Here is a 12,127-nt window from a genome sequence, read left to right on the forward strand (position 1 = left end):
AGCTACCTCTTCCTGACGGAGGCAGAATGTTTCTGAAGCACAGGGAATGAGGTTTCATGTGGCCCCAGTGACAGCAGGGGATGTTCTGTGCCCTTGCCCCTTAAAGAGTGACTCTGTCTATGCCAGATAGCATTGCTCCCAACCCTTCCCCTTCCAGTTCAAAACACTTTGATTACATGAAGGAACTAAATTCCTGCCAGGTGCTAAGGGACAGAACCCAGTCTAGCAACACTCAGACAGTATGCACAGAACTGCTTCCTAGGGATAGGGGATCTCTGATTGCAAATGACACCCTCTGAGGGCCCAACACAAAAGGCTTGGGGAGAGGAAAGCCACGCATTTATAATTAGGAAGAAGACAGAAGAGGGAAGAGAAGTGAGAGCACAGAGGAGATGGGGGAGGGGAGGTACTGAAGAGACAGCTGTTCCCTCACTCTCAAGCTATTCTTGATCTTCTGTATACAGGTAACACCAGCACTGTGCACCTTCAAAGATTTCCTAAAGGGCCAGAAAGGATTCTGCATGGAGGTAAGCTAGTTTAGCAGGCTGCCACTTGGATTCAGATGGAGAACACTACTGGAGAAAGGCTCCAGAAGAAACTTTTTGAAACAACTGGTCTCTAGACAACCTAGCTCCCACTGCCCTGACAAGTCACACACACACACACACACACACACACACGTCACAGTGATGGGTGGAGGCAACAACAAGGACAGAAGATGTAGAACTACATTTCTTACCTAAAGAAAAGGCGAAGGGACCTCATTTGACCAAGGTCCACTCTGAAGACCCCACAGATCTGCTCTAGGGCAAACACCTTCTGCTGTTCGTCCCATCTGGTGTTCTGAGCTTGCCTGTTGTTCTCCTGGAATTGGGCACTGGTGTCAAGGCTGGAAGTGGAGCTGTTTGAGCAGGTCATGTGATTGTCACATGTCTCCCTACACAACAGAGAGGGGCAAAACCAGCAGTACGTTAACCAGAGATCTAGGTTCTGCAATCACTTGACAGTCACTTTAGTCTCTCCTGGCGGACAAATGGCTTTTGCTAACAGAGCTATAAAGTCAGAACACTATGCAGTGCTGAGAAGTCACTAAATGTCACTCCAGACAGAATGGATTTTAAAGTGCATCATCCAGATCACTTCCAGCAGAGCCACCCTACTTGCAGCCAGTGCTCAAAGAGCATATAGGCTTTAGGAAGGTGGTGGAGACTGTCCACGTCTCCCAGAAATACAGCAGTATTGAATGGCAAAATTAAGACAGAGGCTTAACCCTTTGAGATAGAGGCAGTTCAAACCCTTGGAGGGAAATCTTGCCTGTACTCTGCAGAGGGGCAGATGTCTATTGTAGTGCGATAGGTGCAGTTTGGAGAGCCAATCTAGGGGCACTTGCCTCCCCTCCCCATCCTGTGTCACAGAACTCAGATCTGCAGGTGCCCCTCATACCGCTGTGCATGGCGGCTGACGGCTCCCCTGTTCTTCCATCCCGGGTAACAGGAGCAAAGATGCTCGGCAGGTGACTGCAGCAGCTGCACCAGCACAGAGCGGACAAGGTACGAGGGGGAAGGACTTTTTGCCCCACAGGCCTAGAGAATTCTTCAGCACAGTGTCCAGCTGCTCAGGGCCCTGACCAGGACAGGATCTGTGGGCACACTGAGAAGGCATCACTGACTGGAGACCTCATTTGTTATGTTTTCTCTGTAGCCAGAATGATGAAGAAAAAAAAGTAACAAATGCATACACCTCTGGGGGCAGTGCCTCCCTTGAGAGGGCATATTTCCTGATACCCACTTACAAGGGGGCCCACCAAGCCTAGTTTCATGCACGCAGACTTTGGAAAATGGTTTCCACGTCCATGCTTGAAACTTTGCCTAGTGAAGTGGTAAATTATAGACAAGCCTTTTAACCCAATACCTAGTAGAGAAAGTGAGTCAGACTATGCTTTCCCACAAGCGAAGAGGCGAGCTGGGTCAACAATACATTTGGACTAAAGGAGAGCCTGGGTTTAGATCAACCCTCCCCCCCTCCAACCATGCCCAGCCCCAAAGAAAAACATCACTACTCTGGGAATTAAGTGAATCTGAAGCTGTGACCCCTTGGCTCTTAAAAAGGCCAATACATCTGAACAGGCTTTGAGGGAGCTCTGAATGGGTTCCACTGTGAAATCATGGTGTGCAAACCAAGGCAAGTGGCAGGTATAAAGCCAACCCCCTGCCATGCCACTTTATGCAACGTTTTCTAATCCGCTTCTCTAACAACGTAGGCGCCCATTCGGCATGCAGTGGGGACAGATTAGTCATCAGAAATGAAACAGACCTGACTTCATACTTTTGCTTGTTGGGAACAGTGGTCAGAGGAAGGACTCCAGAACTCTGATGGGCACACTGTTCTGGAAACGCTAAAACAGCTGTCACAAAACTCTCTCACTGAAACAGAGCCACAAGATGGTGTTTCCACAATATTTTAAAATTCATTCAGACTCGGTTGGCAGGGAGTAGTAACTAGGTTAAAACCTGCACTAAGGTCACCCTTAGGCTCATAAGATCTGGAACAGATGCAAAAAGCTTTGTATAATCTTAACACGCTTATGCAGATTCAGTTCACACTGATCTCTGCAAATGGTTAAAATAAATAATTACTTTCTTTACTGTGATTTCTTAAGTTTATGTCAAAATAAACATACATAGACACACAAGGACAAACATGTGAGCAAGTGGGGACACAGCAGACTGTCAGTCTCTCACTTACTAGGTAAATCCACATTGTCTTTGGTAGAGAGATTTCATAAGATGTCACAGCAAAGTGCTCAAGTGCCAACGTGGATTTTCTGAAACCTTGTTCCATGAGCTTTCCATTGATCTGTTTGCTTTCAAAACATAAATTTCCCCACAGTGAACTGCGCTAAATGCTATTTAGTAGCTAATTAACGTTCTGTGCTGGAAACCTCCTGTAATTGCACTTCTTTCACCTTTTTAGCCTTTGTTCTCGAGGGAGCTGAAGCTGTCCTATGGCATTTGTTCTGCTCAGTCCTAGCTTACAAGCGTAAGTTCTTTCCTGACCAGCGAGACTGCCAATCACAGCTGCAGAGGTCATCGCAGACCAAGTTGGAGCACCATACTACTGACAAACAGGCTTTGCTTAGCTCAGCGTAAAGGGAAAATAAATTAAGAAAAATAATTTTACCCACTGAAACTCAATTTTACCCGTTGAAACAATACTTTTAAAAGCTGTGTTATTATTAAACACGGTCAGAGCATGAGCTGTTTGTATTTTGACTGCACTGGCATCGGCTCCTCACTAAACAGGGAGAGAAACAGAGAATGATGCCTTGCAACTAGCACTTGTGTAAGTGGCGATCGCTTCATCTGCACAGAGCACAGGAGAAGGCAGCAGCTTTTACAGTCTCGCTTCCCTTTCCTCTGCCCACGAGACACTAAGGCTATGTCTACACTGGCAACTGAGCAACAAAACTTTTGTCATTCAGAGGTGCTTACGCCCCCCGAAAGACAAAACTTTTTTCGTGGCAAGTGTCAGTGTGAACAGTGCGTTGTCTGCAGGAGCGCTCTCCTGTCGACAACAGAAACGCTGCTCACTGGGGGTGGAAGTATTTTGTTGGCAAAAGTGCCGACAAACAGCAGCTACATTGCCCGACTTTTAGCGACATGGCCGTGTAGTATAGACAAAGCCTAGCAGTAAGATCATGGATGGGCTTTTGCCTTAGCGCTGAATGCCATGAACACAAGCATGACAAAGCGTGTCAGTACAGTGCACCAAGAAGGAATAAAGGAAACCTGACTGTGCCACTCTGCCTTTCGATCAGCACAATATGTTTGTTCTGGAGGAGCAAAGATCAAACAATTTGGTTTGGTCTAACTGCCCATTTTTCTCCAGTAGCTTTTCCTCTCTGAACACACAGAATGCCCAGAGCTCGGAAGAACACACACTGCAGCCAGTGCGTCATCACCCAGAATCTTTTTATGTAAAAGCAAATCTGCAAGGCTGAGAAAGCAGCTCCCTCCACACAGTACAGGGGTGCTCCTTTCCTGCCCAAGCTCAATATAAATAGTTGAGCAAGAGGGCTAACTACACTGGAGACTTTGTTGCCTACTAATTCCTACCATGATGAAACAGTAGTGACCTGGAGGGAAGGAGTGGTTTTGGCTGGCAATAAGGGCATTATGAGACCAGCCAGGGATATCTTCAAGAGGGCTCCTAGCTACTATACAATAAAAGGAAGGAAAACAAAAATTGACAATTCTTGAGTTAATGGTTTTGAATTTAAATAGGAAGGAAAAACCATCAGGAGTTTGTAGTGGATCCAATCAAATTGCAGAATTTAATATACACATACACACTCTTAAACACAGGTAATCTTTTCCAAAGATCAGACTGATAAACAGGTGACGTCTGCTTAGGTAAAACCAAAGCAAAGACTTTCTCCGTAGTGGGTAATAGCGGCAGGGCTAACAGTTTGATGCTTAGGAATAAAAACACACAGTACCTGAAAAACCAAACATAACAAATCATTTATGCCATTCAGTGATGCAAACTTTACCTTTGTTTTCAAGGAAAGCATTTCAAAAGCTGAATGACAGATTTTGACAACATTTCATACAGAGAAGGAGCACCTCAGGCCAGGACTTTAACTCATTAATAATTTAATCAAAATGTAACACTTAAAGTTCCTGAGATGGAAAAGGTGATTTCTCAGCAAAGCCCAAAGAAGAATATTTACCTTTCAGCCTACTGCAGCCTGGGAAAGGGGAGTGTTCTTAGCAATGTGTTTTTTTGTTTTTGTTTTTAAATCAATGGATTATTCTGGCGTTGTTTTTTTTCGCAGTTCCATCCAGGTTAAAATAAAATTGTCAACTAATTATGCTAATTACAAACAAGACTTCAAAACCCCAGTCCCTTGAAAGCTCTGAAGATTATCTTTGTTCTTATATTCTTGGCTCCAAGCAATGAAATGGGAATTCAGAAGGACTTTCTACTGACAGACCAACTCTCCAGGCTCTGTGATGCTGCTGACTCAAAGTTAGCACAGCCAGCATCACCCGGAGAGAATCTTACTGCCATCACAAAACAGTGATGGAGACTTCCCAGGGGGAAAAGTTTCTCTGAGGTGGCAGAAGAGAGAGGGGAAAGAGGACAGCTGACTAAAAGGTTGTTTTGGGAGGGCTATTGTAAGTGCTTAATATTGTTATTATTACAAGGACTGAGCCAAGGTGATAGCTAGGTAGATTTCTTTGCATACCATTGCAGCTGTACGTTTAGAAAGGACCCTTGTTGTTCTGACTGAGGTAAAGCAATCCTCCCTCAGAAGACAGAGTATCTGCAAGACCAGTTTATCTCCAGTCTGGATTAGGATCTCTGGGTGTTACCATAACACAACTAACAAACAATCATAATATCACCAATTACCTGGAAAAACTCATTTTATTGTAAGGCCTCTAACAACAAGCTGGTACAGCTGTGCTGTCCTCTAATCCCACTTAGCAGGCTTGGCTTCTCAAAACGCACCCTTGTGGGATCCAATGGCACCACATGGTTTCCCCTCCTATGGGCAACTGTGAGCATGGCCCCATTGGATCCCTCAAGGGGATACAATTTTGCTCCTTTTGCTGTCAAGCTTGGATCTGCTTCATCAAGGGGTAGTCTACACACTGTTTTTGTACTGCTATATCGTTTTAGAAACAGATACAGCTGAAGTGGTGCAGTTCCCTAGTGTGGATGAAGTTATAGCAAGTGCTTATAACTTATTCTCATTATGGGAATGTGTTTCTAAGCCAGTATAGTTATAGCAGCACAAAAGCTGTATGTAGACAAGCCCGAAGTTTCATTAGCTGCATCCGATGAAGTGAGCTGTAGCTCACGGAAGCTTATGCTCAAATAAATTTGTTAGTCTCCAAGGTGCCACAAGTCCTCCTTTTCTATTAGCTAAAGTGAGATACCACCTATGACTCCTCCAGACTAGCTGTTTGTTGAAGAAAGCACCCAGAGAGTGAATGGCTTGGAGTCCAGAAGACCTGCACATCTCCCTGAGACTGGTCAGATGTTTACAGGAAACCACCATCTCTTTTGCCCCCGGGGAAAGGTTATTTTGCCAGAAGGCAAAGCAGGAAAAGCAAAGCTCCTTAAGTGGTTCTCACTTCCTAGGATATGCCAAACATGTGGGAAAGGCACCTGTCACTCAGATACATGGGGCTTTAGAACACAAATACTGGGACTCAACATTTCAGTTGTACGATGGAAGTGAATAATTTGGTCATTTGTTCATAACACAGTGAAGCCAAGGTGGCCATTTCTACTCAGGACCGGAATAGCAGCAGGTGCCGCACATCAGACGCGAGGGGTAAGAACTGCACTTTAAGATCAGTACACTGTACTCATTCAAAATGCACCATGGTACCTAACTGCATATTTAACACTTCTAAAAGTCAAGACCTTTAGATGTGTCATGTGTGTCCTCCCACTGTGCCTTACGGGAGAGAAAGGAAGCAAATGTTTTTCCCTTGTCCTTGATCTGAAGGCAGCCAGACGCTCCAGATCTCTCAGTCCTGGTTTCTCGGAAGGGGAAAGGTCAGAGGCCACGTCCCCCAAGACTAGGCACTTTATGCAAGGTTTTCTTTGCTCCACCACAATATGGCGTGTGCAGGTGATGTTCCTGATGGAGAGGCAGGGCCATCTCTCTGCATTAGTTTGAAGGTGGATGTGAGCAGCAGTAATGGTTACACAGAGAGTGAGACATGCTGGACAACTCTGATGTTCCTCCAGCTGCTGAGAACAAAGGTAAGCAGCAGACGGGCCATGCTGGAAGGTAGCTAAAACTTGGAGCCTAATTTTGACAGGCGCCTGCTTGGCCACACTCTAGTGGCACACATCATTTTCTTGCCTCTCAAGTGATCATATTGGTTACGTTTCCATGTATGAGAGAAGCAGGCGTGGGAGGAGCTAAGCAGATCCTCGTCCTCTGGGGCACATCTCAGGCAGAAGCCAGCTCACCTTGCTTTGGCTGCCCATTGCTGTGCTGGGAAAAGTCTGCCATCTGCTGGTCACACAAAGACCTCTGCTTGCTGACTTCTACAGCTAGCCTACAGGGGCAGTATTTGTTTTTTAAAAGGGCCATTAAAAATGAAGTGCTAGTTTTCATTATTTTAGGGACAGGCTGGGACTTGCTGCCAAACTCTGGGCAGGCAGGCATTATAGTGCAGGGCAACAGAATGACATGCCCCCCCTGCACCACAGAGAACTCGCCAGCATGCTCGCCAACACGCAATGTGCATTCAACTCTCTGGGACTGGCGATGGACCCTTTGAATTCCCTCCACCCATCAGGGCTAATCGCCAAGGCCAAAGGAACGTTAGAGCCAAGGGTTGGGGCAGAGTCTGGTTGGTTTCCAGAGATGCCCTTGGCGAGTCAAGTGTCTCCTTGGGAACTGCCTCTCAGCAGAGCATCTGGGACAAAGATGGCAGGGGGAAAACACAACAGGGGCTGAAAACCTGGTCACCGCACAATCTGCTCTTTCAAAGCAAGTGCGTTAATTGTAAAGAGACAAAGTTAATTTTAAAAGCAAGAGTTAGAGCTATTTTAAAAAGAGCTGCTGACATCTCCGGAAAAGCTTTGGAAGGCATGCCAGGCAGTCCGCTGGCATCTCCTCAGGATTCTGTTCTTGCCCCGATGCTTTATTAAGGCGTTCGGCATTTGCAGAGGACCTGTATTTCTTAGGAGCTCATCTGCTCTTGCTGCATATTCCCTAACTAAAGTCCCAAGCTAAGAGTCCCTCCCCCTCTCTCAATGATGCTCAGTTAGAAGTTGTCAATCTATTCTCTTCCATAGAAATCCAGCAGCAAATCCAAGTGAAGAAAGGCCTGCCCAAATTAATCCTCCTGCTGTTTAAATATTTATACAGGGCAAGATGGAGCGTTCTAGCCTTTCACTCTCTTGGTTTTGTCCCACCTTCTTTGCCTGGAGCACCACCACCTGACTACAAAGCACACTAATGGCTTCAGGCAGTGTGACCTAGTGGCTAGAACACTGGACTGGGACTTGGGAGACCTGGGTTATACTTCCAGCTCTGCCGTTCACCTTCTGGGTGACTGGACGCAAGTCACGTTGCAACCTCGTGCCTCAGTTTCCCCATCTGTAAAACGGGGATAATGAGATTGACCTTTTAAAAGGGTTCTGAGATCTACGGAGGAAATGTGCTGTAAGAGCTGGTATTATTATTAGACAAACTCTTCCAAGCACTTGACTCTGTTCGACACCTCTCCAAGCTGTTCCTTACGCCTAGGCCACAACCCTGATGCCCCCAGATCAAAGGGAAGGAAAAACAAAAAGGCTGTAATGTCAGTGGAGCAAGAGCTTCTGGATATTTCTGCAGAGGTTCTGAGTGGGGACGGAGCTACTTGTCTTCAGACGGAGGTTTTACTTGTAAACTACAGTAAGTTCCAGGGTGACATGCTGGGGAATGAGAAGAGCCCAAAGCAAGGGAAGCTTGGGAGCCAACGGCCCTTCCCCACAGGCTCATCCCCACGGCTTACATCATTAGAAAGGAAGACGGCATGACACAAGATGCTGCAATAGGTTGCAGGAGGGTTTGAATATAGAGATCAGTTCCCACAATTGTAAGAAAGAATTTAATCACTTCTGCTGTAGCAGTGATGCTGGGGCTCTCATCCAGGAAGATGAATCCCAGCCCCCTGCAGACTTCAGAGACTCTGCCAATTCTCATTCATTTCAGCTCATTTGTCCTGTAATTTTTGCCTTTGCTTTATTCTGCAGAGGCCTGAACAGCAACAAGCCTCTCAGGTGAGCTGCCAAAACAACATGATGCAACACTGTGCACTCTGTTACCACTAGCTCCAGCAGCTGTCCTCGGTCACTCGACAGCTCCCCCTGCTCACCAATAACGTACTGAGGGTTAACAACAGGATGTGCAACAAATCTGTAAAAATTGCATCAAGCAGGACTCCAGAGGAGCCTTTTCCTTGTGTTGTGTGTTCCCCCGAGACTGTCTGAGAGAAGAGTTTTGTTTCCTCTCTGAAATGATGTCTGTTTAGGACCACCAAGAACTAAGCTACAGCACAGTTCTACTTTGAAAAGTGGCTGTGTAAAAATGGCAGCTTCTTACAGATGTACTCTGAGGTGTGTGTATCAGAGTCAGATCCACTGCTTTCAGTGGCTAACATATAATACTAGATATTTTTGCCAGCCCTGCACAGCAAACACAGCTACGAAAGTGTGAGCTGGAGTATATTCTGGCTCATGCATCAGCAAAATTGGTAACTGAGTTCTAACAGCACAGCTAAATGTTGCCTTTAATTCCACCTGTGTTATCCACTGGAGACAATTCCATGATATGTCCACTCCATCTTGAAGTCAGTGGGAGAACTGAGGCCAACAACTGTCCCCAGAAGCAGTTTCAAGTTCCTTTGCAAACTCCAGTGACTGCAGCTCATCACATTTTCTAGTAATGCTGCCATCCATTACAAGGGGAAACTGCCGTTAACTGGGAGTTATTGTGGCAAGGCACAGAAAATCCTAGTTATAATACACAGCACAAAATCCTGTAACAACTCAACAGTCCAGATCTGGCCTAACCGTCAGTTAAAGCAACATTGAGAACTTTGGCTAAAAGATATTGTATAGAAGAGTCAAATGCTACTCACCCCCCAGGATGAAGGGAGGTACAATAAACCCATCTTTATTGCCAGGGAAATGGAGGCTAAGTAACTTGTCCATGGCCACACAATAAGTCGGGGCAGAGCTCAGATCAGAATCTGACTCAGTTCCCTTTGAAATATGAGACAACATTCCCTGACATCTAACCCAAGAATAACGGTGGAGTGGCAGGAGATGAGGAACAGGGGAAAAAAGGAAGAAGAGAACTAGTTAAAAACAATTATGTCCAATTCTGCCACCACCAAATGAAATCCCTTAAAGAGCTACCATTATTTTTGGCAGCTCATGAACTGAACATCTCCCTGTAGGCATGTGACTATGGAGAGCACTGGCAGTCTGAGCAGAAAGCAGCTCCCCAAATTCACAAGAGCACCCCACACAGGAGCAGGTGCCAGGCTCCACCAAAAGGGAGCTGAGAACGTGTACAGAAATGATCCCACTCTCCCCTTCACTATTAGCCTTCGGAATTTTGCAACTCAGGTGAAAGCATCAACCACTACATGGGATTCCTGACAGCGCTGCAAACTGATAAGCAAACAGTTTATTTAACACTGGGCACTTTTCCTAATTTACAATCATTTAAAAAAATTAGTTTGCTGTTTAAGGGTTCACACTGAAGCTAAAATGCCTCTAACCTATTCCTTTCCCTCCCTCCCCCCCATTCTGCACACACCAGCACGTTACTGTAGGGTCTTCCTTAGCATGAGGCTGTGTGTTATCACAGGGATGCTCCAGGCTGCATGCTTTAAGGTTGCTGCATTTGAAAGATGCACCGTATTCCTTATGTGAAACGTGTTCTGCCCAGCCTCTGCAATAACTTGGAGATTCCGTCTCTTCTGTTAAATCTTCATTTCAATGAAACCTACTGAAGCTATACTTGCACAGAATGCATCCAGCACCTGGAACAGTCTGTGCATGTTATATATACTGAGACTTCCCCACTCCCACCCTTTCTGGTTTTCATAGATTTTAAGGCCCAAATGGATCACTGTGACCTCCCAGTCCAATTCCCTGTACAACACAGGCCAGAGAACCTCACCCAGTAATTCCTGCACAGGCCGCAGACTTTTACCCAATAATTCTGGCATCAAGCTGATCACTTCTGGATGAACAAGTGTTTCTCCTAGTTCATAGGAGTTCTAAGGAGTTTGGGGGCACCTGCTGCTTATTCCTAACACCTCACCTAAACAATATCACATTCCTCTCAGTCACTGGCTGCTGTGGGGGGGACTGTGATTGGACAGAACCTGTTAAATGTATCCCTTTGGCTTTGTGAAGTGATCTCAGGGAAGGCACAGAATCTTTATGAAAACAACCCAAAACCAAGGGAAGAAAAAAAAAATAAGGGGAGACATTTATTCCTCTTCAGAAAAGAATGAGTCTGCCAGCAACGGAAATTTTATCTGCGCTCTCATTCTGACTCAGATAGGGAACAGCAAGCAGAGGAAATTCAGAAACAAGGAGCCCATTTTCATGCATGTGACTCTAGGAATAAAAACAGGGAGTGAATGCAGGAAGCACACAGGAGAATGCTGCCTAACAAGATTTTAGAAAAGTTTCCCATGGAAAATTTCAGTTAGTTAGCAGTTTTCAGGGAGCGTGCTTTACAATGCCCTGTAAGACAGTGCCATGGTGAGAAGCAAGGTGCCATACAAACTCATCGATTAGACAGAAGCCTGTCAACCCCAAACAATGAAATATCCATGTTTTATTGATCTGCTGCAAGTCACCTGCCAGTGCCACTTGCACCAAAGGTTTCTTAAATCAGTGCCAGATAAGGAAACATGCCTGTTTCAAAAGTGTCTTCAAAAGGTCGCCACTGCTTTTTTGAACCAACGGCAGAAGTACTTTGGATTAGCCACCAGATGGCTCACGCGAGCTAGATTAACTGACACGCCTGTAAGGAAATGCTGTAGCAATTCAGAGGTAAAACAAAGTTAAAATAAATCGTGTTCCTTCCTTATCACTATCTCTGCCTCAGATTACTAATGCTGAACGAATTTTAAAACTGACTTTTCACTGTTCATTTTTTAAATTTCAGTTGGGATGTGAAATTTTAACTGTTCGTGGGCTAGAGCCCTAGCAAAATGCTGCTCTGTTTAGAAAATACAGTCTTGTGGCTAAGGCACTGGATTGGGGTTTCTGAGATGTGGGCTCAGAGTTTGAGTGCAACACAATCTCACTGTACTTCTGTCCCCATCTGTAAAACGGGGATCATTCATTCCCACCTCAATCTGTGGGATTAAATCAATAGTTTTGGAAGACATACTATAGTGATAAGTGTTACAGAAGAGCATATACATTAAACAGATAAAATTGGAGAAATATTTTTTGTTTTTAAAACTTTCCACTGAAACTAAGAAGTATTAATGGATGTATTTTCATTGCACTTAGGTTTTGTGATAACCGGCTTTTAAGAGGCCTAAATTTTAGGCCAAATTCAACCCAA

The 12,127-nt window shown here is 45.2% G+C and overlaps 1 protein-coding gene across 7 annotated transcripts in view; it reads right to left on the reverse strand.

Annotated features, from left to right (window-relative positions):
* The window catches only part of TBC1D16 (TBC1 domain family member 16), a 47,620-nt gene that overhangs the window by 16,754 nt on the left and 18,739 nt on the right, over positions 1-12,127 (reverse strand). For all 7 annotated transcript variants that reach the window (XM_073310200.2, XM_073310198.2, XM_073310201.2 and 4 more), the window contains one exon: positions 740-937. In XM_073310200.2, the coding sequence (XP_073166301.1) occupies positions 740-937 (198 nt within the window). The remainder of the gene's footprint in view (positions 1-739; positions 938-12,127) is intronic.

This window comes from Lepidochelys kempii, chromosome 14 (assembly GCF_965140285.1).
Source record: "Lepidochelys kempii isolate rLepKem1 chromosome 14, rLepKem1.hap1, whole genome shotgun sequence".
Classification (NCBI taxonomy): domain Eukaryota; kingdom Metazoa; phylum Chordata; order Testudines; family Cheloniidae; genus Lepidochelys; species Lepidochelys kempii.